The 24,875-nt window shown below is 43.8% G+C and overlaps 4 protein-coding genes across 8 annotated transcripts; 3 read left to right on the top strand and 1 right to left on the bottom strand.

Moving 5' to 3' along the window:
• Positions 1 to 4,695: 4,695 nt before the first annotated feature.
• On the top strand, positions 4,696 to 12,056 carry egfl6 (EGF-like-domain, multiple 6). Of its 2 annotated transcripts, XM_040201310.2 has the most exons (13): positions 4,750 to 5,147; positions 6,285 to 6,391; positions 6,613 to 6,705; positions 6,880 to 6,999; positions 7,090 to 7,209; positions 8,082 to 8,216; positions 8,288 to 8,410; positions 8,816 to 8,878; positions 9,252 to 9,509; positions 10,756 to 10,830; positions 10,917 to 11,009; positions 11,097 to 11,359; positions 11,493 to 12,056. In XM_040201310.2, the coding sequence occupies exons 1-13, from the start codon at positions 5,071 to 5,073 to the stop codon at positions 11,598 to 11,600; spliced, it is 1,635 nt and encodes a 544-aa protein (XP_040057244.2). In that variant the 5' UTR covers positions 4,750 to 5,070; the 3' UTR covers positions 11,601 to 12,056. The 2 variants fall into 2 exon arrangements, with proteins under 2 accessions (XP_040057245.2, XP_040057244.2); XM_040201311.2 differs by lacking the exon at positions 8,816 to 8,878 and having other exon boundaries at positions 4,696 to 5,147.
• A 1,215-nt stretch (positions 12,057 to 13,271) lies between these two features.
• Positions 13,272 to 14,790, top strand: rab9a (RAB9A, member RAS oncogene family). The gene has a single exon (XM_040201320.2). The coding sequence runs from the start codon at positions 13,272 to 13,274 to the stop codon at positions 13,878 to 13,880; it is 609 nt and encodes a 202-aa protein (XP_040057254.2). The 3' UTR covers positions 13,881 to 14,790.
• Positions 14,791 to 14,867: 77 nt separating this feature from the next.
• Positions 14,868 to 17,031, bottom strand: trappc2 (trafficking protein particle complex subunit 2). Of its 2 annotated transcripts, none has more exons than XM_078090385.1 (5): positions 16,675 to 17,031; positions 16,287 to 16,413; positions 15,925 to 16,067; positions 15,308 to 15,395; positions 14,868 to 15,206 (listed from the first exon to the last, which is right to left on the bottom strand). In XM_078090385.1, exons 2-5 carry the CDS (start codon positions 16,377 to 16,379, stop codon positions 15,108 to 15,110), a joined length of 423 nt encoding a protein of 140 aa, XP_077946511.1. In that variant the 5' UTR covers positions 16,380 to 16,413; positions 16,675 to 17,031; the 3' UTR covers positions 14,868 to 15,107. The 2 variants fall into 2 exon arrangements, with proteins under 2 accessions (XP_077946511.1, XP_077946512.1); XM_078090386.1 differs by having other exon boundaries at positions 16,627 to 16,709.
• Positions 16,899 to 24,810, top strand: ofd1 (OFD1 centriole and centriolar satellite protein). Of its 3 annotated transcripts, none has more exons than XM_040201308.2 (23): positions 16,899 to 16,993; positions 17,210 to 17,331; positions 17,417 to 17,620; positions 17,729 to 17,797; positions 17,910 to 17,937; positions 18,028 to 18,135; positions 18,217 to 18,353; positions 18,645 to 18,818; positions 18,988 to 19,094; positions 19,192 to 19,311; positions 19,872 to 19,945; positions 20,022 to 20,113; positions 20,310 to 20,499; positions 20,957 to 21,087; positions 21,283 to 21,394; positions 21,638 to 22,351; positions 22,516 to 22,666; positions 22,765 to 22,856; positions 23,394 to 23,522; positions 23,725 to 23,876; positions 23,966 to 24,148; positions 24,280 to 24,350; positions 24,598 to 24,810. In XM_040201308.2, exons 2-23 carry the CDS (start codon positions 17,236 to 17,238, stop codon positions 24,644 to 24,646), a joined length of 3,183 nt encoding a protein of 1,060 aa, XP_040057242.2. In that variant the 5' UTR covers positions 16,899 to 16,993; positions 17,210 to 17,235; the 3' UTR covers positions 24,647 to 24,810. The 3 variants fall into 3 exon arrangements, with proteins under 3 accessions (XP_040057242.2, XP_077946510.1, XP_077946509.1); XM_078090384.1 differs by having other exon boundaries at positions 16,903 to 16,989; positions 22,519 to 22,666; XM_078090383.1 differs by having other exon boundaries at positions 16,903 to 16,989.
• Positions 24,811 to 24,875: the final 65 nt, after the last annotated feature.

The raw sequence follows: 24,875 nt of genomic DNA, 5'->3' as shown, positions 1-24,875 counted from the left end.
ACAACAGGATTCATGTTTGGATCTGTTCAGAACTACTAATGCAAATGCATTTAACTTGCCCCTGAATGTTTCAGTGTTTGTAATGTTTTGCTACCACGTCCACTAGGGCAGCTTGTTGAGAATTGTCTGAGGAATGTGCTCAGATATCAGTCCATCAATTCCCCTGATCAGCATGTCCCGACTGGATGTTGCAGAATATTGGCCCAACTCAGGGATTTTACAGGTTAATCTTTTGTGTCGCCCCTGTGTTTACAGTTGTGCTAATTCCATGAAAGCCCACAAACCATGTTGCATTATTCTGCAAAACATGTTGTGAAACCAGGCATCTAACGATATGGCATTCAGATTGGGTGTGATTAGACCTACTATGGATAACCACTTTAAGATTTTTGATGAAAACTCAACGTGTGTGTGTGTGTGTGTGTGTGTGTGTGTGTGTGTGTGTGTGTGTGTGTGTGTGTGTGTGTGTGTGTGTGTGTGTGTGTGTGTGTGCGTGAGTGCTTGGTTGAACTGTAACTTCCGACTTCTCTGTGACATTTTCTCTCTTCCTTTTGTGGCAGACTTGTTTCTACTTCCTGTTATACACCGCTACAGAGGAACCTAGATTTAACATACAAGCCTTTTACATGTCTGCAGAGGTCTGCCTTTTTATCAACATCGTTATCGGGGAATATGTCATAATGTACCTGAATATAGTAAACCTTTACACCAAGAAACCTACAGTGCACTCTCATCTTAAAGTAAAATAATGTATATTTAATACAGTTAATTACTGCAGTTGAAAAGGGCATCCCTTTAGAGTCTCTTACCCCTGCATGTTGTTTCCCTGCAGCACTAAACACAAAGCTCATTTCTGCCAGAAACAGGAAATGAAAACTGCTTGTTCTCGTCTTGCTGAAGCACCGCACAAGTATGTAATAACAGCACAGTCATTTCGACATGTACCATCAGGAGCCTGTAATCTCCACATTAGTGCAGGCACATTAAAACACCCATGAGCACACATGGTCTGAGTTAAAGTGATGGCGCACCATGTCTTATCTGTTAGACATGCACTTTATGTGATTGCTGCACTAAGGTGAGATAAGTTCTCCTCTTGGGGGACATAGTTGCATAATTATACCAAGCATAAAACCTCCCCTGTTAAAAAAAAAAGAATAAAGGGCACGTCTGCTGACCCGGGGTTTCTGCCACTTTGAAAGGTCAAATGTCAGATCGAGGCACTGTGGACATCAAAGAACAATGCAACTTGCAGCTGAAGTACACAGAGTACGATAAGTATGTTTGAAATTATACTGAGAAAAGCACACACGGGCTGCCGGAATGCCGGAGCTGCTTGAGTAATTTGTGGCTTTGACTACAAAACTAGAAAGAAGCAAACATGATTAGCAAAGTGGAGCAACTGACAGAAGAGAAAGGTAACAGCCTTGTAAAGATGGATCATTTTGTTTAAAATCTTTAACAGCATCGTCTTAAAAGGAACTCAATAAAAAGAGACTGTGTGAAGGGGATGTGGATTTTGATACGGGAAGTGCACAGGGGAAGTCCACCCTAAGCTAACCACAGATTTGAAGAAATGGAAGTAAAAGAACACACAGAGGGTAGTCTTGTCCTTTGACGCTGCACCGGGGTCCAGCTCACAGCAAAGCGGCCGATGCAACGTCACTTCTTTGAGGCATCGTCATCAGCGCTGCAGCAGAGTGGTCACTGCATACAGTAAGGCCTTTGTCTGAGACCGTGACAGATTAAAGGGGCCACTGTAATGTCTCTGACCAGGCAAGCCCATTAATAAATAATGGAGAGCTACCCATCAAGCCTCTTGAGATGTCTGGTTCTTCCCCATCATTGCCGCCCTCCCAGCGGGGTACAGCTGCTGCATTATTAATGAGACGAGAGCGGGAGGTGTCCAGCTGGGGCCTGAGCCTGCGTTGGACACACCCGAACCCGTTACACCCGTCATGTTGAGGGACTAAAGTCTTTGTGTGATCTGGCAGACAGCCTGAATCCCCTTAGGTATGTCTCCCTGCTTGTACTGGGTTCCACCTCACTTAGCAGCAGTCTGTCATTGTGCAATCTGTGGACAGCAGATGTTCTAGAAAGACCACCTGATTTATGAGGATACTTCTTTCTGGGACCTACGGTTTCTTTGGGTCACGCAGAAGACACAGCAAAAGTGCAATGAGATGCACACAAAGAGATTTGAAGTGATTTGGACACTTTTCCCGTATAAAAAGTGTTTTTTTTTCTGCAGCAACACTGTGGCCCTCAAACACATGGATTGTTGTGATTCCTTTCAAATGCAACGATAGAGAGATGGGCGTGCACGAGAGTTGTGCACGCCCAGTCGAAAAAATGATCGGTGTTCGAAGGGGGAAGTTACACATCCCTCCCTGCACTGTTGCAGAGATCTTCCTGCAGTTATACACTATTGACCAGGTTTTTAGAAAGATCGCACCTAAATTGGACATTTGGGGATCTGATAGTAACAAGAACTAACTAGAAATAGTGTACCTCAATCTGAGGTAGGCCATTTTCACAGCAGTCAGTCTTTTGTGGCATTCATTGCTCATGTCATCTCCCACTCAGGGCAGGATGTGGTTGTATACGCACACCATTTTCAAAAAAAACGTCAACAGCCTTGTCTCTCCTTTTATAGTAAAAGCCTTGCTCATTGTTCTAGAGGCCAATGCAAAGGATGCTCAGTGGATTCGTACGTGTGGGCAACTCATTTCCTTTAAATTGCAAAGCTTACTGGGGTCTGCTAATACCAGTTACAGCTGCATTATCAAATTAGAAGTCTTTCGACTCTGCAGGCTTGGAGCCGAGTTAAGTGTGTGGAGAGCATTGGGCTGATCGAATGGCAGGAAGGGGAGAGGCTCACTTCCTGAAAGTTAGCTATGGCTCAACAAAGTGCTGCGCCTCTCGTAGCCAGTTGTAAAATCACAAGGAGACGACAAGATCAAGTTTAGATATTACACGTGCCTTAAAAAGACGCAGCTAAACCTGTAATGATCAGATCACTATGTTATGAGCCACAAGAAAAAGGCAAAGTAGACCGCTGACCCTTCAACAAGCAACCCTCTTGAACGGGCATCTTCTTGTTCTCAGGTTGATAAAGCTTACTGCAGTCAACAAACAAATATGATAGACAGGGAGAAGATAGAAACACACAATACATCACCAACACTGTTTAGGCATGTGGGAAAAAACACATTAAACAAACAGTGAGTTGGTCTACATGCTCAGTAAACTCCGGTCACTGTGAAATCTGCTATTCTAGTGAGAGGATAGTTTGATTTAACACAATTAAACTGTATAATTTGTGTGCAACACTTAACCTTTCGTCTGTTGCTTGTTCCTGTGTCAGCAGGTGCTGGACTGTGTCTCCCCCTGCAGGATGAAAAGGGAAACGATAAAAAGGGATTAAACTCATCTCTGTGGAAATTGTATTTACATTGGGAGCAAAGCAGACTGATTTTATTCTACAAAAAAGGTTAATGGTAAACTGCACATATCTGCATGTTTAAATACATATTTATTAATAGCAGCGCTAAAAATGCATCTAACGTGTCAGTATACGTAGGCTTTTGTTTAAACAACCAACAGCACAATGTTATTTTTCAGTCACTCAAGATATATTCGCATCCTTCAGCCAGGAAAAACATAAAAGCTACATCCTTACTTCAATTACAATTTAAGTTGGAGCCAGAGTTTCCTCCTGGACAGAAGGGGGGGCTGTTTGTCGCGAGCTTCACGCTCACTCAGCCGCCATAATGAGACCCGTTTGTGAGTTTTGAGTGGAGCGTCAGGCTGCAGATTAAAAACAGAAATTTAACAGCGGCTGATGATTGTACGGACTACGTCTGATGCCGGAACACAGTTGTGTAGCGAAGACAAACACAACTCTACACCAGCCACAGTTTTGTCGTCTAATTCCATCATTTTAGCTGCAAGGTTTCAGAAATTAAGTATAAAAAAGAAAGAAACGCTTGCTATGTCTGGTGAAACCGACTTTGTGACCAAAGCCTCTTAGGGGTAATAGAGTTACTCCGAGGAATGTAAAACTACCCGTGGGTTTTTTTTTTTATTAAAGATTTGCTCCACTATTAACAAATATCACAAGTTCTGCCAATGCCACAATTGAGTGCTGCATATTTGCGGCAACCACTGGCCGCTTACCAGCAACCACACTTCCTTCTGGATTTGCATTTAGGAAATTTAGGAAAGATTTTTTGTAAAGTAGTACGTGACTGCGGTTTGTTCTAGAGAAACACGTAATCGGAGCCATAACAGACCAAAATGAAACTTCTCCTTTCCATTTTTAAAGGCCGTGAGGATCAGGACCAGATGTGGGAGCAGACTTTGAAAGAGTGAGAACTCATTAAGCCTTTTTTTTAGCTGAACTTGGAATATTGTGCAAGAGCACGTGAGAGCAACGCTGCTACCTGTGAGTGAGACATCAAAGAGCACTGCAGCTGCTAATGACAGGCCCGTGCATGCCTCAGTTCCTAAATTAGCCAGCACAGCTAATTATCCCCCAAAAAGTACAGACCGTCAAGCAGAAAAATGCATCTAAAGCTCATTTTTATCTGAGAACCCCCCCCACACCCTTCTCCCAATGGGATCAATTGGTTGCCCTGCTTTTGACATTCATCGATCAGTAGGATTTCTTCAGGAACATTTGGTCTAGTATAGGGTTTCAGTGAAGAGAGGAGCACCCCTAAACATAATCCCCACCCGCCCCCTTGCAAACCCACCCCTACCCCCTCAAAGTCCCAACCTAACCCTCACAGTGCTGCGTTAACCCACCTCTGGAATTTCAAAGAGGAAGGAACATTGGGACATAGAGTGTAGCTGCACCACTGAAAAGAATTCAAAAGAGAGGCTTCCCCCCCGCCCCCCCCACCTCTTCGAAGGAGAACACAGCTTTGTGCTCTGGAAATACATGAAAACTGGCAAGCCTCGGACCAAAGACCCCGTTCCTGCCTGAAGCCTTTAAATGAGCGTCAGCCCCCAGGAGGAATAGTCGGAACTCACCAGTCAGCCCTGTGGGAAGCAGAGCTCTCCGGCATGCAGCTGCTCACCTTGCACCTCGCCGCTCTTTATTTCATTGTCCACATCTCCTCTGCAAGCGGGGGAGTCCATAGGTAAGTCAATGATCAAGAACATAAGGGGGGATTTCATGCATGCTATGTTTTCATCTGGGAGACCTGCAACAGGTGTGAACTTATATTTACTTGAATCATCAAGAATTATAAAGACCTTCCAAGATAATGTCAGATATAGTAGAGAATCTTATTGCACCGGCACCAATAACAAACCAAAAGTGCCACCGACTCATTTAGCCCACCTACTGTTGCCAAAAGGGGAACTACTCCCATTTTAACCTCCACAGGATTTTTAAAGTGCACCTTTATGTTTAAAACAAACACCCCTCTTTGACAGAATTATTCCCTTTAAATCTTAACTGGGAAAGCTGTAGCATCGATGGTATGGCCAGTATGACAGTGTGTCGGCTAAATGTGGCACAGCAGCTGTTGATAAGTGAAGAGCACCTGTCGCTCTAAGGAGCCGCTCTACGGGCTATTCTGGTTGATTTCTATAAAGTCTCAGATTCTCTCAGTCCAACTGGAGCAGAGGCTGTTTATAGGATGCTATCTGTGGGACACCTCAACATCTGGGACATTAGACCGTGGCCCTGCGCTTGAAAGTAGAATAAAATGTTTGGATGTGTAATTTTGACATAAACTTAGTTATATACAAAGTCAAAGTCAAACGGCATCTTAATTTAATTAACGGGTTAAAAATAGACGTGCAATGTAATCTATATGTACTGCAGGTTATTTTGAATGCAATGCAACTGAGAATAAATTAACCATGCGTCTCATCTGACTCCAGGAATTTGAGTGAGGTGAAGATCAAGGTACAGTGGAAAAAAAGAAGACACATGCACATAAAGTATCATTGTGCAGCGCAGGAAGTGTCTGATTAGTGTGTTTATTTTCTCCATCTGCAGCCAACATCCTGTCAGCTGCCTATTACTCCACAGGGAGCTCTCTTTTATCACTAAAAAAAGCCCTTGAGGGGAAATATTTAGGTCGGGGGGGGGTTGTCACACAACTGCCGATTTTTGTAATAATATGTCCTTAATTTTTCATCGTTGTTCGCTTAGAGGTAATGATTTGCCTTCTGATGTTCCACGTGTGAACTATGTGGGGCTATAAATTGATGTGAGACAGTGAAATGACATATCTTACCTTCTGTGGCTCTCTTCCTCTATGAAGACCCTCCCGACAAGTCCTCACTGGAAACCAACCAGGTGTTTGTCGCTATGGCAGGAGGCTGGAGTGTTGCTACGGCTGGAAGAAAAACAGTAAAGGACAGTGTGAAGGTAAGAGCTTATTCATATATAATCTAATTTACTGCCCCAGTGCACAGCGAACTAACAATTGTTTCTTTTTCTCGCGAACAAGCTATTTTCCAAACCCAAAACATGTGCAGGGCAGTCTAGATTACAAAACCCCCAGAAATGTGTGGTTTTACTTGAATCTGTCATGCTCAAACCACTGATATTTCTGGTGTTTTTTCTCCTCATGTTAAATGTTTTACCAGCTCAGTGTGACCACGGCTGCAAGCACGGAGAGTGCGTTGGCCCCAACAAATGCAAGTGTTTCCCAGGGCACAGCGGGAAGACGTGCAATCAAGGTTCGTAGTTTGGGGTCTGGACAACATGGTTGCAGGATAATGACATTTTAAATTGATAAGCTTTACTAGCTAGTTCTGGACACTTGTGTTCTTTTGTGTTTCAATAAAAAAGTCCATGTTCTACATTTTAGAAGGTGTTGCGGGTATAAAAATGAGGGCAACTCTTATTTCCAGATCTGAACGAGTGCGGCCTGAAACCTCGTCCATGTGAGCATCGCTGCATGAACACCTACGGCAGTTACAAATGCTACTGCCTCAACGGTTACACCGTAATGCCTGATGGATCGTGCGCAAGTGAGTCCTATTGTGCCACTATCAGCGCACACAAAGGTTTCCTAGTCTGAATACTTAGAAAACGTGTGCTTTTTGTATGCCGACATGAAGATTCCAGGACCTGCTCTGCGGCTCACTGTCAGTACGGTTGTGAGGAAGTTCAGGAGGAGATTCGCTGCCTCTGCCCGTCTGCAGGGCTGCAGCTGGGACAGGATCGGAGGACATGTATAGGTGACACACACACACACACACATTATATTACATTAAATGGATGTTTCTATGCATATGGTGTCAAACAAGTAAAACATTAAACGTGATAAACAATTAGAGACAAGAAAAATGTAAGAAGAATTAAGTAGCTTGATGGAGCCGTTATCTATTAAAAGAATACAGCATATTTATGGGTGGACATTTAGGTTTAGGTATTTGTATTTGAACAGAATTGTTCTCAGAAACTCAGAATCCGCAGCCTTCCTAGACTTGAAAGGATTGTGAGTTTTGGGGAGCAATTGTGTTCAGATTCTATTACATGGTTTTTGCATGCTTGGCTAAATACCAAAACTTATATTTCCACCCACAAATATGCTTGATCTGTGAAAGCAACAGTCTGGCATACGCAGCACACGGTTATTTAACAGTTCTCAAGCATCAACAAAACTTACAAAACACTTTTATTTTAATTAAATTACTGACGTGACTCAATAAAAGAATGTAGGTAAATTCTTTAATTACAGGATTTTCTCTGTGCCGCTTAGGCTGACCAATCCAATTATTTGGCAATGTTATTGAAAAGCTTTATTGAGGTGAGGTTGCCATCATTGCATCCACAACTAAATCTATGGCTTCCTTACCGCACTGCTTCCAACCCCTGTGATGTTGTAATGGACAAAGTAATTGATGTGAACCATAGGAATCACGGTCGATCTACGAAACAATAGTCAGCAGTAAGAGTCAAGAGTCACGGAGCAGTGGAAATAAGTCGTTTCCCAAATAAATGGCCCAATAACAAAAATAGTGGGCCGGGGGGGTTCGCAATATTACTTAATGTGATGTACATAAAATGAAACGCTCTTTCATTTCTCCCGTCTTCTGTCTCCCCTCAGATATTGATGAATGTGTAACGGGGAATAACCTCTGCCCGTACAACCGGCAATGTGTGAACACCTTTGGAAGCTACTTCTGCAAATGCCGGAGTGGCTACGACTTGAAATACGTTGAGGGCAAATACGACTGCGTGGGTAAGGTACACGGCTTCACAAGATAAATCCTGCTACTAGATTGATACTAACAGCCTTCCTCCAAATTCCAGACCTTGATGAGTGTGCATCCAGCACCCACAAGTGCAGCCACCACGCTGTCTGTGCCAACACTCGAGGATCCTACAAGTGCAGCTGCAAGTCTGGCTTCAGGGGCAACGGCTTTGAATGCTCTGGTGAGACGCAGGAACGGCAACATAGTGAATATACTCGTTTCAGGGATGGCTTTTGATATGTAATAAAAATTTCAGCAACTCGCGTCTCAAGCCTTTTACCAGGTGGCAGTAGTCAGTCAGAAGTTTTACAGCTCCCATATTTTATTGACTCAGAAAACAGGCCAAGGCCAGTTTCCTGTTTTTACTCCATACCTCTTTGCAGATGTTAGCCAGGGAGAGCCACAGATCGAATACACACCTGTCTAAATATTGTACGGCAGCCAAGCCAGCTGAAAAAGAAGTGGAAAGACGGGTAGTGTTGTGCTCTTTAAACCAGGCCCGGATAATAACAGGTGGAGCCTCGCGATGCCAAATTACAGAGGCAGCGGTTTTAGCATAAATGAGAGCTTCCTTTATCTTCCATAGCTAAGCCGTTTTATCAGAGGTCGTGGGATGGAGACAAAGGCAGCGCAGATGAGTTCCTCAATGGTGAGATTGTGTGAAATCCAAGACCGCTTTCACTGTCCACTCCCCCGCCCTGCAACCCCATCCATTCCCTCCTCCGGGCAAACCCTCCACCATGCTCGTGCCTGAAAATGCTGCACGTCTTGACACACGGCTTGATACGAGACCTGGAATCCTCAGCATGGCTTCTAAAATACAGAAGTGTGTGACAAAATGCTTGCGTAAACTAATTAAAGGTTATGTGCAATGGATGTTTTGCTGTAATGCTCCATCTGCATGGAGTAGGACGGGAGCAGCAGCTGCAGAATACATGACAACAAACGCATCTGAAGCCCGCCAGCAAAACTCATGATTGCAGTTCCAAATGTCTAATTTGAACTCCTCTTCCTTCCTGCAGTCATCCAGGACTCCCAAGTGAAGCCCGGGATTCTGGGAGGCACTCTGGACAACGATGACATCAAAAACATAATCACTGAACCGGTTGCAACGCCGGCTCCCAACATCCATCAGCAGCCTTTTGACTATGATGGAGAGGTCTACATTGGCCCCGGGACCGACCAGGGACAGGTGGATGAAATTCCTGAGGAAGAAGAAGAGGAGGAGGAGAAGGAAGAAGAGGAAAACAACCAGCTTAATCCCAGAGGAGACGTTTTCAGTAAGTGCCCTTTTGTTAGGCAGTGATTCTGGGTGGTCCACAAGGTATTAAGCTAACACAGACTAAACAAACTCAGTTTCCACACAGACTTTGCTCTCATGTGCACACTGCATCGGAATACAATTATTGATTTTTCAGTAAGCAGCTGCTATAAGTATTAAATTGCAGGTCAGGCCACAGACATTGACCAGAGAACAAGGGGCCTGTTGCTTCATGCTCCTGGGGGCCCACAGCCTCCTGCTCCAAGAACCATGAGTATCGTCACTGTCATGCTGTCATGTTCCTTCGGCATAGTAAGAAACCGGATGACCAACGCAATCAGACATCTAGCACGTCATTCACGCCCGATTTTAAGTGTATATTTTTACACTTTTATCAGTCAAAAGGAGGCGAGTGGGCAGTGAGAAAGCCCGTGCATGAGGTTACCTTTCACAACGTGCAGCTTGAGCTGCATGGAAAACCCCCCCATGGCCTGTGCAAGAGCTCCGGAAGCAAGAGGAGACAGGCCCCGAGACATCCATCACCTCCAGGGAGGAATTTGACTCTGTCGGCACGAGGGACCCCAGGGGTTGAACTCATCCCACTTCCCACCTCTCTGGTAGGCGGGTGAGGAAGGGAGGGAGGTTACTTAGCCTCCAAGCCTTTTATTATGTTTTCCCCAAAACAGCTGTTGTGCAAACAGACTTGACTCCGTGTTGGAAAGTCTGTCATCAGCACTCTGGACCTCTTAACGCGAGCCCACTCTAGCCGAGCAGGTCCAATGACCCCAGCTGTCACTCGTCTGGCTCGCCATGGGGGAGGTTGGCTGCAAGCGCTTTCAAATACTTGAAGATTCACCTTCAAGACACGACCGACAGACGGGCAGGTCCTCACCTGTTGGCTGGAAGGCACTTTCTTTCCTTTGTTTTACTGTGGAAATTCTCTTTGCAGCATCATTGTGGAATGTTTTTGTATCACATATTTTAGGAATTTGAAGACAAACGTTCTTTCTGTGCGGCAAAAATGGAAGGGGCATATTTTTTATAATTACAATACAGGTGTGTCTGCTTTTACTTACTGATTAGGTGCAAATTCCTAGCTTGCGTTTGTTTTGGGACCTTAATAAAACTCGAGTTTGTTGCAGGACTGTTTGAATTGTATAGTTTAAGGTACTATTTTACGTGCACCTAATAAACTGGAAAGTGGTCTTATATCCAACTGATAATGTATATGACAAAAAAAATGTTTCTCTTTTAACAATTAACAGTATCAGAGGAGTTTGAATCCGTGTTTGGCCCTGCCACAGAAGTCAAAGAATTCCACATAACACCCGTTCAGGAAGGTAATCTAATATCGGTTGTTCCATCTTACTTAACGACTCTTTATGAGACTTTTTACCTGATCTGATCCTTCGGTTTTACTCTCTAGAGTTCATCATCGATTGCAACTTTGATCAGGGAGCATGTGAGTGGGTCCAAGACAAGGCTGATGACATGGACTGGAGCGTCGCCTACCATAACAGTAACAAACTCATTAATACATATATATATAGCACTTTTCAGAACATTAGAATGTAGATGCATTTACTTATGCTACGAACTCGTCCAGGTGCAGAATACTACATGGCCATGAGCGGGCTCCTAGGGGAGTCGGAGGATACGGCCAAGCTGAAGTTGCTTCTCAGTGACAAGGCCCAGCAGGGCAGCTTCTGCCTCACCTTTGACTACCGCGTGGTGGGCCGTAACGTGGGGACCCTCAGGGTGCTGCTAGGTAACAGCGCTTACCCCGTATGGGAGCAGAGCCAAAGCAGAGACCAAGGCTGGCAGACGGAGCTGCTCACTGTGGCCTGGAAGGAGGAAGCGCCGCAGTCTGTGAGTCACTTTGTAGCTTTACAACACTTACTTTTGTTGTCTTTTCAACTGATTGAATATTGCGTCAGAAGTCTATGCAGCTTTTTTGTAACTGTAAACTGAAAACATCATGGTGCCTTTGAACGTCTTTCAGGTCGTCTTTGAAGCTCAGCGCGGGAAAGAGGTCGGAGGAGAGATTGGACTGGACAATGTTGTGCTGACCTCAGGGCCCTGTCAAGATGATGTCAGCCCATTCGTTTAACAAAGTCCATCCCCGGATTTACAGTTTGAGAAATTAAGACACATGTTCGTCGGTATGTTGGTTTGCAGTTACAAACTGTCTTGCGAGACATTCACATATGTACTATCAGTGCACGTATGTTTACTTAATTGCCATGCGGCCACATCGGTGCTTTCGGCTTCCCTTTCGATTTTTGTGATTTTCAAAGCGGCATGACCCAGATCTCAGGAATAGGTGGAAATGCTCACTTTGTCTCTTACTTAACGTAGATGTAACAGTATTGTGCCTAGTCCTTTGCTGTGTATGTGTTTTCAGAAGTTAACAGGAAGTAATCTATGACATGTGATGTAAATCAAATCTAAAATTCAATGATAAATGAATAACTTTATGAAGTCTGGTTAAAGGATAAAAGTATCAGTATGTAACTGCTGTAAATTTTGCTTTATTATATTGTACTATTACAATAAATCTGTTTTTCTAATTCTGTCTTCCATTTCTTTTCCTTGATTGTATGCAGAACAATGCAAGACTTTTGAAGACGATTCTGATAATGGAAGTGAATGAACTAGTGCTACAGTGTGAAATAAAGAAAACTGCATGTTACCTCAGGGCTACTCGCTTTAAATCTATTGCTTTTTCCATGAGGTCGAGTGAAACTGCAGATCGTACCATGTCAAATATCGCTCTCTCACGGTTGATCCTGGCTAATACAGATGAAAGACGAGCATCACAGTGACGGCTTAAAATGAATTTGCACTACAACACACGTGTTGATTGTCTTTTTAGAGTTGAATCATAGAATTTGCAACCCTGCGGACACTATCGTACGTATGAACGCCACGCACGGTCCACGGTCGCGAGGGCTTCTGACGTTTCCTCCCCTGGTTTACTTCCGCCTGACTCGATCACATGACCCGAGGCGCCCATGTATCGCTAGTTTGTTAGCAGCTAGCTGCGTTAGCATCGAGCCTTTTTCTGGGAGGGGGGTCACCAGAAAACGGTGTGACCTGACGTTATCTGTCAAACACGGGCTTTAATATTGGTGTTACGTGTTCTCTTTCTTGTTGACTCCGTAGCTGTCTGGCCATAACTGTAAGGTACGTTCCTATCCATCTCGCGTGCAGCTAAGCTAGCGGCTGTAATTAGTGCTGCAAATTTCGAGAAGCTAACCCCAGCTGGGCTCCCTTGTTTTCCCCTTTTCACATTAGCTTAGCTTAGCTAACACCTAACACTAACCAGCTGATGCACCCAAAATTCAGATTTTGCTCTACTTTCGTGCTAACATGCTTCATCATTTGGTATATTGGTGTGTGCGTTTACATAACCAGCTAATAGTTATACATGGTACGATTGCTCACAGACGTTTTGTTGGGCCCGACTGTTAATCAGGAAACTACTGTTTTACAGCTGGTTAAACGTCAACGTCACCCTACGTCACGCGGCTGTGCATAGCGACACGAAACATAAGAGCATGTGACCAAGGACCAGGGTCTACAGCACATGATCTGGACGAGTGAAAGAGGACAAAATCTTATCAGGGGTGAGATAAAAAGGCGCAACATTTCTAGTGTGTCTGGATTGTTTTATTCAGAAGGAGATTATAGTGTCATACAGGTAATAAAAATGTCCCTTACACATTGCATCTCCCCATCAGGTAAATATCTTAAAGCGGTCGATCGGGATTGAGTAGCCATGACGACAAAGACGTCCCTACTGAAGATCATCCTGCTGGGAGACGGCGGCGTGGGAAAGAGCTCCATCATGAATCGTTACGTCACCAACAAGTTTGATGCACACCTTTTCCACACTATTGGCGTGGAGTTCCTCAACAAGGAACTGGAGGTCGACGGCCACCAGGTGACCCTACAGATCTGGGACACGGCCGGCCAAGAGCGCTTCCGCAGCTTGAGGACTCCTTTCTATCGGGGCTCTGACTGCTGCCTGCTCACCTTCAGCGTGGATGACAGCCAGAGTTTTCTCAATCTAGGCAACTGGAGGAAGGAGTTCATCTACTACGCCGACGTCAAGGAGCCAGAGAAGTTTCCATTCGTGGTCTTGGGCAACAAACTGGATGTGACGGAGAGGCAGGTGTCATCTGAGGAGGCTAAGCAGTGGTGCCAGGAGAATGGGGATTTCCCCTATTACGAGACCAGTGCCAAGGATGCCACCAACGTGGCGGTGGCGTTTGAGGAGGCAGTGCGTAGAGTGTTGGCATTGGATGAAAGAACGGACCATCTCATCCCCACAGACACAGTGAAGCTCCACAGAAAGCCTCGCTCCGCTGCCACTTGTTGTTCATAGCATCCAGGACCTATCATTAACATTACATTGCTGTTCTGCCAGTTATGTCGATGAGGCTGTAGGTTAACAATGCTGTAGTGACAACTTATTTAAACCAATTATACCACTAGCTTTATGATTTGTTGTACTGGTGAAGTTTGATTGTGCTAATAGTTGCACTTCTGTTCGAAGAGAGGAGGGGAAACATCAAATGCATCTCCAATTAAAAATAATTTTGAAATCACTGAAGCATTCACATAGCTCTGCCAAATTCAAAGGGCAGGATTTGTCACAGGAAGTCACAGAAAAATGAACTACATTCTGTGTTGTCAAGTTTACCTCTGGGGAACTAAAAGTACATCCTGATAGACCAGTGGAAACCGCTTTGAAAAGTTTAACTTCCCTCTCCATTCCGTTATTGAAGGCAAATGATGTGACATAAATGCTATACTACCTTACTACCGTGGGAATTTCTGGGAATTGTGAAGTCACTACTATGTATAACTAACAAATTGAAGTTTATTGTGATGAATGCACCTTCTGCTTAGTGACTAGATTATGGCTGTGGGACAAGATCCCCTACATTAAGATAAATATTGCTGCAAAGTTAACATGCATGGCCTAGGGTGTGATTACATTTCTGGAAACAGTTGAATTTTTGTAAACCATTTATACCTTGATCAATAATGCCTTGAGGAAAGTGTAATGAAAGAGGTGTCCTGATGGAGTAAGCTGTTGGGTTTATTGTTTTAAATGATTTTCTCTTGAAAGCACTCTTAACATTTTTTTAACAGTTTGAGGGCTTTTCCGCAGCTTAATATTTAAAAATGAACAATTCATTTACCTCAACTATTTGTCATTTATATCTGATTTACATTGAAAGTTGTACTACTAGTATGCCAAATGACAAATAAACTCCAAGAAAAATGTCTCTTATAGCATGTTTTGTACCCTTCTAACTGACGTCACGCTTCAGGTTTGTGTCGATTTATCAAAGTTAACATTTAGTCTTTGTTGGTCAAGTTTAATCTAAATGATAAACAATACATCATTCATACTTTGAGTCCATAGAGAAAGGAACAATACCATTACCTTAAGAACAACACCAGACAAGAATTTTTTTTAGAAAACTGTTGAATACTTTACATGTGTGAAAGGGGAAAAGACAGATACAACATAACACATATGTTAGGTATGTATACCACAAACAGACAAGCACATGCACTAAATCCTTTGCATGTGACCAGATTAACTCAGGAGATGTTTCTTTCCAAGAAACTGTACCTTCCTCTCAAAAGCTGTCGAGCGGATTGGGGCATTGATTTCATAGAATGGATTCATTGCAAACTGGAAGACAAAATAAAAGATTATTTTTAACAAAGAAGGCATAAAACAGACCAAAGGTTACCTAATGCTAAATGTTTGTAATTATATGGAAAACAACTCACCTTGATGTATAGATCATAGACGTCATTAAAAAAGTTTTTGATTCCATCTTCTTGTCGCACATCATGCAGCATGATGAATCTTATATGTAGGGCAAATAATTAAAGAAAATAAAGCAGTGCCAGTGAAATGACGATGCCTCTCAACAATATGACTGACTATATACTGCAAACTAATATGTTAGATAATGACAGTGGGGTTTTAGCCAACAATTATTTTTAATGTCAATCAGTATGATTATTAAATTGTGTGATCTATGAAAATGCAGAAGAACAAAGAAAAACGGTCATCACAACTTCCTACAACCTAAGAGACGTTTTTACTTTAGTTCATTCCAAAACTCAAAGATATCCCATTTACAATAATTTAATTACTGGGCTGTTACATTGATTGCAATAATGGAATCGTTAATTAAATCTGGTCATTGGGATGGATTTTAAGAATCGTTGGCATGCTTTGATGTCGATTGGTCTGGGTTTTGTCTTTTCAGTCAGTAAACTACTACACAGCAATGTGTGATCAGTTTTGGATCGTGATTCCTGCCATTTATGAATCATTTTGTATAGTGTTCTATGTGGGAATACAAAGGGAAGAATCTAATGCTGTACAAAGGATATGTCCTGCAGTGACGAATGCAGAAACAAACCACTCGTTGAACTTGTCCACGGTTTTCAAGTACATGTTGTTGGACAGCCACATGTTTTCATCCACCAAATCCAGGGCAGCGTGTGCAATGAACTGGTTCAAGTGACGGTGGTCATCCTGTGGTCAATAACACAAAACTTATCAAACAGAATAACACAATAACAGACACTCTGGTTTCATTCAAATAACTGTAAAGGCCTCCTACCAACTAGCACAGCAACATATTGTATCCTGACAGTAATCAGTAGTATATGGCTTGGCTAATAAATAACATTTGCTTACTACTGTTCAGCACTGGTAACGAAATGGATACTTGTGTTATTAATAAAGTGTTACCTTTGATTCAGGCTTCCCTGCTGGCAAGAACTCCATCTCAAACACAGGATTGTCCTGATGACCAACCATGACAAAATAAAAACTTCCAGACATCTTTTTTCCTTCGTCTGAGCAAAGTCAATCTGCCCTAAAAACAATTCAAACCAAACGAAACGGGTTAAACAATGTAAACTTTCCAACTATCAGCACCAACATCATTCAACTGACTATGATCCTTTCAGCTAGCAAGCTAACGTAAGCTGATGTGCTCCACAGACGCATGACAGCGTTAAAGTCTTCAAGGGATTCTTGTTAGACTAAAATAAAACGCGTCTTGAAAGTGGATAAGAACACCACTTACACACATAAAAGAAAGATGATGTCTTTGGTACGATCGACTTTTGTTTACCTGTTTATTTGCTTCCTGGAGAGAAGCGATCACCGACGCATAAAGATGACGACATGGTCAAACAGCACGATATATTTACCAGTTATCTGATGTAAAACGGTTAGGCAATATCTGCTTTAAGCTTAGTTTTACACAGATAGCGTGGAATATTGAACTAAATGTATAAAACATTATTAAATAATAATAATATATACATTGCTGATTTTTCTCTTCACGTCATAACTATGCGCCCGGAGACGAAATATCCGTTGACGGATTTAAATGCTAGAGGCACAGCGTCTCTAAAGGGACGCCCGAACGCTCTCTGGTTGTCAGGCAGGTAACTAACGTTACTATTATTACTGAACTATTCTCTTTACCAGACCTGCGGTTGCACAAGCTGTTAAGAATACAGCGTGATAACAGTCAGACAGTAGATATTAAAATACTTTGTAAAAGTGTTCAGAACTAAGCTTGTTGTTAAAGAGCGCGCGGTGGCAGCTTTGCCCTTCTGCTGTCTAACGTTAGCGTCCCTTTGTTTTTATTCTTCTCTCAGGACCCGCAAAACAACCCTCCATCGGTATGACTACGGCCAAAGAAGACACGTTATCCCCAGATGAGCTGAGGAAAAGACTCTATCAGACTTTTAAAAGTAAAGGAGTGCTTGATACACTGAAGGTACGTCGTGCTGATGCAGTCTGACGTCTCTTGTAGTCTATGAGGTAACGTCTTCATTCCTTTTTGCTCTTCTGCTCTCGTTCAGACTCAGCTAAGGAATCAGCTCATCCAGGAGTTGAAACACCCGCCTTTGACTGGAGGAGAACCAGTTCCCAGACCGGTACATGTGAAATGTGAGCCCCGCCTGGTCTCAGCCTGTAACAGCATCGTGGCTGATCATCTCCGCAGCTCGGGGTACGAGTACACCCTCTCTGTGTTCTACCCTGAATGTGGCCTGGCCAAAGACCAGGTAAGCACCAGCCTCGGTCTGATCAAGTACCGGAGGTGAACGTGTGAAGAACCTGCATAGCGGGTTACTACCCAGTGACTATTTTGGTCTCTAATCCATGTTGTCCAGGTTGTCATGACTGAGGACCTTCTTCAGCTCCTTCGCATTAATCCCGAATCAGCACTTTACAGATCCCTGGTAACGATTCATATATTAAGCATGTAGAATATCAAAAATAAAAATAGTGATGGCATGTTGTTCGTAATAATAATAATAATAATAATATTTTTATGATTTTTTATTGTTTCAGTCTTCGAACAAAGGCACCAGTGATAAAGGTCTGTGCAGCATAGTGTTCCTTTTGGAGGACAGTACTCCTGCACCCGTGGAGCTGTCCTTGATGGGTGTTTTTCCTCTTTTTCTCTCAGGGTTCCTGATCAGCCTCCTAACACAGCTAACGCACTTTTATTCTCACAGCCTGCGCCATGATGCTGATACTCAGACCACCAGCGGAGCGAGTCATGGAGAATCTCTTGGTATGATGGCGCCAAGCACCAAACATTCCTTTCAACGGAAATGTCTTGATGGTTTTCTTTTCTTTTGCCTTCCACGCACAGTTGAGAAGATGAAAGTAATTGATCAGGAATACGAGCGCTTCAATTACAGTGGGGACAAATGGTTTTCCGTTCAATCTAAACTGGATGCATATAGAAGAGAAATTGATGCGCAGATGCAAGAAGAAATGAACACAAAGGTTTGTGCATTTTACTCCAACGTTAATGAATCCAAAACTGTATGAAGCACATCTGCACAGCTACATTCACTCAGCCTTAGACACAAATGCATCTTAGGTTGCTTACCATGAAAGTATTCATTTTTCTACAATAGCATTATACTCATATCTGCAACAAAGACTGTTGTAAACGGTTGTAAATGTTTTACGATGTTAATGTATGATACGAAGTGCTTTATGTTTTATGATTCTCTGATATGTGATCATGTTGTATATTCCTGCTGGCCTCAATAGTGTGTTTTGTTTCTCCAGATGCAACATTTTAAAGATGTTGAAATTGCAACAGTGAGGATGGAAGAAAAAAAACAGTTTCATAAAGAATTTGATAAGCTGAAGCAAGACTTGGAAAGGACTTACGAGATGAAGGCAAAGGCGTTGATGGAGCGCGAGAAAAATGCCATTGATCGATTACAAAAACAACAAGAGGTAGATTCCTGATAATTCCATGCTGTATTTTGTTTTTTTCTCTCAAGATACACCAGAGCGAATCTGGATTTCTATAAAGTTAATTTATAAAAGACTCTCCACATCACAATATATGTTGTATCATTTTAAAGTGCTCATTTAATGCTTTTGATTTTCCTCTTCTTTTTAGATTGAAGAAAAAAACGTGTATATGCAGAGACAATCAGTCCTGAAAGAAATTGAAACTGTGCGAAACAGAGAGAATGAGCTTAGGATGAGAGTGGAGGCGTTTGAAAAGTAAGTCCTTTTATACCATTCATGTGAGTAAGGCGATGCCACTTTGTTGTGACTATACTCGTGCACAGAGAATGGAAATGTATTTGTATGTTGATAGGACATGTCAAATCCACGAGGACAAGGTCAAGACCGCTGAGGAGCTGCTGAGGAGCAGAGAACTAGCAGTGAAGACCATGGAGGAAACACACGACCAAAGGCTGAGGAATGAACTTTCCAGGTATTAGTCATAGCAGGTTCGCTCACATCGTCACCACCAATTAGACCCATTCAGCTGGTAGCACACGTGGAGTCTCTCTTCTCTAAGTTCACTTTATCTGTCGAAGTGTTCGGGTTATTGCCATTTTGTGACCAGAGGATGTCACTGTTTTGAAGGTTTAAAGGAACAACGGTATCCTAGAACGGTCATTGTTTTTTTTAAATCCACAGTAAAAATAGTTTTGGACCAACTGTTTGAATGGTACCTGTCAGTCTCACAGGCCATTGCTTTTTTTTTTTAATCGATCAAAATTGCACAGATTTTTTTTTTAGATTTAGATCCCAAAGTCTTAAAAAGTCAGTTGCCGTGTTAGTTTCCTCATCAATTGTTATTAAACCACCGGTTGGCCGTCTATCAGCTGCTACGACTACAGAGTGACTTGCAATAGAGGACCTGTCTGCATGGCCGCTGCTTTGGTTTATTCATCGGTATCCTTCTGTAATAGGAAAAGGCTGCATGGTTTTCCATGGTTTTACAAAGCACATTATTATTCATATTATCAAATGTATGCATACAATTAGGTATCAGCTGGAGTTGAAGGATGAATTTCTCAAGAGAACAGAAAAACTAACCGAGAATGAGAACAGAATCAAAGGTGAGATTTTCGATCATTGCAAGATTATCATTGGCCTCGTTCCGGTTTGATTCCCTCCATTCATTTGTTTTCTCAGTGGAAGCTGTTCGTATCCAGAAGGAGTCGGCTATAATTGATGGCAAATTAGAGGAGCACTGCAGAGCGTCTTCAGAGCTGAGACGGCTGCAGGTAACAGGACACAGTCGCGTGAACCACTAAATGCTGCATAACAGAAAGCTTGTATTTAGACCAAACTTTCAATCATTCCCTGGGAAGTGACCATCACCTACTAGTAATTAGATGGGACACAATGTAAAAGATGAACCAGATCTCCGGCTTAATGTTGCATGCTCTTCCTGTGTCTCCTCCTTGTCGTCTCATCCAGGTCGAACTGGACACGGCACAGCAGCAGATTTCTCTGCTGACGCAACAGAAGGAGCTTTTGAGGGAAAGACTGGACACCATGAGCGACTACGCCAGCTTGAAAGGGGAGAAAGCCGAGCTGCAGGGGCAGCAGCGGCTGCTGAAGAAACAGCTGGAGGAGGCCCAAGAGGAGAACCGGCTTCTCCATGCAGGTGAGGATTTGCTTGGGTTGGATTAAAGGTTCTTCTTTTTTTGCAGTAATACACAACTGATTCCCGTGAGACTCGTACATCCAATGTGCCGAGAGTTAGGCGTCTTCTTGCCATGTTCGTGCATTCAAGCCTTTTACACGGCTTCTGGCTCGGCTCAGTCTTTCTTTAATATAGTCCTGCTGGTGGGGCCTCTGAAAAAAACATAAAAACAGTGGGGATGTGAAGGGGAGCAAGGACAGAATGGCTGAGAACCAAACGCCTACCTCTCTCTGAGGGGACGCGGCTTTCCTCCCGTTTTGAGCACCGGGGGCCGGGAGCAGTGCACCTCTTGTCTCACTAACACGAGGCAGGGACATGTCCTGTCCTCTCATTTGGTCAGATCCAAAAACTTTGATGACTGGCATTTTTCCAATCTTTTTTTTTTATTTTTTAACTTTAATAATAACCCCTCTCTCAGATTCCGGCAAGCCGTCCAAGCAGCAGTTGGCCTTGCAGATGGAGCTGCGCAGGCTGCAGAGCGCTCGCAGCCTCGACGAGGAAGAGTTTGACAACCAGAAACAGGTGCTTCAGGCACAGCTCCAGAGCGAGGTCAGTCACATAGCAGCCCCCGAGTGTGGGAAAATATGTGCAAAGCTTCTTTTTTTAACTTATTTTTCACACGCGGTTTAGGCTCACCTCGGGGAACTTCTCGTGTAATTTGTTTTTTTTTTTTCCCCCGGAGATGCACAGACCGTATACGGTGTGTGCAAAGAATAACTCCCCGCCCAACGTACTGTTCTGCAGGTGGAGCGGGGGGCTCAGCTCAAGGCTCAGTTGATAGAGTGCGAGGAGAGGTCACGGTGGATGAATAACCACATTGAGGAAATAAAGATGCAGCTTCGCCAAACTCAACAAGGTACATTTTACTGGACAGTCATTAATGTAACAATTAATCAAGCTGACTTCATTTCTTTCTTGGTAATACTTACATTACATATACCTCAAACATTAACTCTAAAAAAAGTTGCAAATTCATGTAAAACTACCAACCCTTTTTTTAGATTTGTACTCTTTTATGGTGGGTGGTCTTCTGTATCAGTGTTCAACGCTCTTCTTCCTTTCCTCCCATTATTTTGTGTAATCCATGTAACGATGGCAGCTCTTGAAAACGAGGTGCTGCGCAACCCCAAGCCGTCCCTGGTCGATCGCTCCATACTGGAGCTCAGCGCTGACCAGCTGCTGCCCCCTGACATCTATGTGGACAGAGCTCTGCTGAGGGCCACGGGGGGCTACGACGAGTTTCGCCACGCAGGGGGGGCCTTGCGAGGGCGCAAGTCGCCTCGGAGTGACTCTCCAGACTCCGACCTGGATCTGGTGGCAGAAGCAAAAGCTCGGATCCAGGAGCTGCAGGAGGAGGCGGAGACTCTGGAGGAAGCCTACAGGAACTACCATCAGAGGGCAGTGCGCTCCACCATCTCACCCACGCTTCCCCCGGGACCTCGTTGCCCGCAGCGAGCACGTCCTCCCCGCCGTCCCGGGTCCCCTCTGAGAAAGCAAGCCGCTCGCCGTTCGCACCTCCGCTCGCCGAACGGACCCAAGGTCTCACAGAGGCCGCTGTCTCCGCGTGCTACCAGAACACTCTCCCCTGCTCCTTACGACACAAGAAGCACGCCACGCGTCCAACCGAGAGTGACCTTCCTGAGAGACACCGACCAACCCCGGTCCGCAGAGTTGTCTGACCACAGTCTCCAGTCATTGACTGAAAATCTAAGAGACGGACGAGCCCAGGCCGCAAACAGCCCTCCCCCCAGACGCCTGTCCTCCACAACGCACTCGTCCTCCGGCAATACGCTCCAAAGAGAGAACGCAGAAGGTACCTTAAAAAGAAGACGCTTTATCCCTTAGATGAAGACGCATCAGCCGCTTTTAACTGTCAAGCAATGAAGAGTGAAATAGTTTTATATCGTCAGCGTCCAAAAACTGCATATCTTGATAATAAAGGGTTTTGCCTGACACACTGTCTTTTAAATTGGACAGAAGCAGTCGGGTCGCCGATGGCGCTTCCAGAGTTGTCGTTTGACAGGCGGGTCCCCCCCCACAACGATTTGGCCCCCCGAGGTGACTTTTCCCCGGAGCTCAGTCCACCTTGCAGTCCTCAGCTCAAGAGCACGACGCGGGACCAATCCAGGTACCATCTGGCCTCACTTTGGCCAGCAACATGAAACCACTTGTTCACGTGCAGACAGTGAATACTAATCCCATCATTTTGACCCCTGTTGCTGTCAGTCCACCAAAGTTGCAGCCTGTGTTCTCCAGCTCAGACTCTTCCCCACAGCCTGAGAAGATAAGCCTCGATGATCTCACAGCAGTTATGTCAGGTACTCTAAACTAGTATTTATTTATTCCTTTTATTATTGTTGCAACTGCATAATGTTGTCTATCTGCATATGCAACACGGTAGGGAGATTTATACTGGAAACTGCTTATTTGCCTGATTGCGTTTGAGTGTAATTATTTGATTCCATCTGGAATGTTAAATTTGCCGTACTACACTTCCTACAGTTTCATGTGGTTTTACTTTCTGGAAGACAGCAGGGATTTTCTGTTGTGCCCAAAGGTTTCACTGTTTCCCGGGTGGAACAGCCATACATCATTATTCATTTATTTTTCTTGAATTCCATTATCGATAATATGAATGAAATCCCAGTAACAAAATGGAGGACATCCGCTGTGGCGGTTTAGGATTTGGGAATGGCTGCTTTTAATGAGTGTGTGACTTGGCCTCCAAAGTGCCTTTTCAGTTTCGCACAATGGTGAAGATGAAGGGCGTCTGATTATGTATTCTGTGCCGGTCCTCTGGCCCTTTTGCATTATGGTGGAGCATAAAAGATCTCTTTGTGCGTGTCTCCCTCCAGAGCCCGGCCACATTCCAGAGCTTCTCCTGGACACTGCCATCCCTCTCTGTGTGGAGGCCCCTGACAGCCCCGCTGTCCCCCGCCCACTGGACCTCCCAGAAGACCCAATGGACTTGCAGGGCCAGGCGGGTGAGTCCCCCAACCCCCTTTTTTTCATTGACCCCTAAACTCGGTTGACCCCAAACGACGAGAACGGCCACCTTCTACTGTACACCATCAGTGTAACCGGATGAATATCTCATATGTTGTGGCCGCTCCGGGTGTCATTGCCCCTGGTTACGATGGCCAGACAATTTTTTTTTCTCTCCCGTCTCCGTATGTTTTATGAAAGTCCCACAAGCATCCGGTGAAGTTGTTATGGAAGAAGAAGAGGAGGAAAGGTGGGAAACAGAGCGAAGGGAGAGACTAGAGGAAAGGCAAAGGAAGCAAGAGGAAGCCAGAGAGCGGGAGCTGCAAGAACTTGAGAGACTGGAGAAAGAGATGGTGATTATGCTACAATAAGTTCAGTTAGAACTTTATCAAGAAAGGGCGGCCCGGTAAAACGAATGTTGACCGTATTTATGTCTAACCAGCTTTTGCAAGAGATGGAGCAAACGGAAGTGAAGAAAGAAGAGGAAGGAGGAACGCAGATTAAGAAAAGGGATGAAGAGCAGACACAAGGGGCTGATAATGACGGGGAGGAGCCTAAGAGTGAAAATCCATTAGAGAAATACATGGCGCTGGTCCTGGAAGCCAGAGAGAAGCAGCCCGCCCAGGTGAGTTTCACAAACTCTTGCAAAACGTTGCTTTTCGGATTTCACATGGAGCAGCTGTGTGTTAAACCAAGTGTGTGTGTGTGTGTGTGTGTGTGTGTGTGTGTGTGTGTGTGTGTGTGTGTGTGTTTCAGAGTCCTGGAAGAGAAGAAGCAGGACGTGTGAGCCCAGAGGCTAAGAGTTTGTCAGAGGAGAAAGATAACAGGTAACTAGATTCATGGCGTTGTTTATAAATTATATCAACCACAGTTTTATAATTCAAAAGCTAATCTGTTGCTAGTTTAATAAATGTAAAAGCCTACAAAATTCTCTTCTGAAGCACTATTGTTCTTTTTCATGTTTTTTGTTCTGGAATTCTGTTATCTTGTTAATTGAAACATGCACTATTTTGTTTTTTTACCTCTTTCTGTCCCTCAAGGCTTTCAGTAATTTACTTGATATTGTGTTTCCAGCGTTGCAGCATTTTCACACAAGGATGAAGATGACGATGATTTCTGGTGAGCTGCTTGTTTTTCCGGACACCGATGAGTTACACAACTCTCTGCAGCCGTGTGGGGTTTTCAACAAGCAATTGTTTAGTTTAGGATTTTTCTTTTTGGTATGTGTGTTTGTTACAATTTGTACAAGTGTCTGTGTTTGAATAAATCATTTTGGGTTTTTTATTATTTTCTGGGATTGACTGTACACCATAAAACAAGATATGTATTTCACACAAAAGAAAAGACAACCT

Source organism: Gasterosteus aculeatus, chromosome 16, assembly GCF_964276395.1.
Source record: "Gasterosteus aculeatus chromosome 16, fGasAcu3.hap1.1, whole genome shotgun sequence".
NCBI classification, from domain to species: Eukaryota; Metazoa; Chordata; class Actinopteri; order Perciformes; family Gasterosteidae; genus Gasterosteus; species Gasterosteus aculeatus.
The sequence above is the reverse complement of the archived record's forward strand: the minus strand, read 5'-3'. Positions and strand labels throughout refer to the sequence as shown.

Coding starts and splice junctions, on each gene's coding strand:
- egfl6 (XM_040201310.2), top strand. CDS start 5,071: ATGCAGCTGCTCACCTTGCACCTCGCCGCTCTTTATTTCATTGTCCAC. Junction 8,879..9,251: donor CGCAGATGAGTTCCTCAATG/GTGAGATTGTGT, acceptor TCCTTCCTGCAG/TCATCCAGGACTCCCAAGTG. Junction 11,010..11,096: donor GAGCGTCGCCTACCATAACA/GTAACAAACTCA, acceptor GAACTCGTCCAG/GTGCAGAATACTACATGGCC.
- rab9a (XM_040201320.2), top strand. CDS start 13,272: ATGACGACAAAGACGTCCCTACTGAAGATCATCCTGCTGGGAGACGGC.
- trappc2 (XM_078090385.1), bottom strand. CDS start 16,379: ATGTCTGGAAGTTTTTATTTTGTCATGGTTGGTCATCAGGACAATCCT. Junction 16,068..16,286: donor CAGGGAAGCCTGAATCAAAG/GTAACACTTTAT, acceptor TATTGACCACAG/GATGACCACCGTCACTTGAA. Junction 15,207..15,307: donor TCTATGATCTATACATCAAG/GTGAGTTGTTTT, acceptor TTTGTCTTCCAG/TTTGCAATGAATCCATTCTA.
- ofd1 (XM_040201308.2), top strand. CDS start 17,236: ATGACTACGGCCAAAGAAGACACGTTATCCCCAGATGAGCTGAGGAAA. Junction 24,149..24,279: donor GAGAGAAGCAGCCCGCCCAG/GTGAGTTTCACA, acceptor TGTGTGTTTCAG/AGTCCTGGAAGAGAAGAAGC. Junction 24,351..24,597: donor TCAGAGGAGAAAGATAACAG/GTAACTAGATTC, acceptor TTGTGTTTCCAG/CGTTGCAGCATTTTCACACA.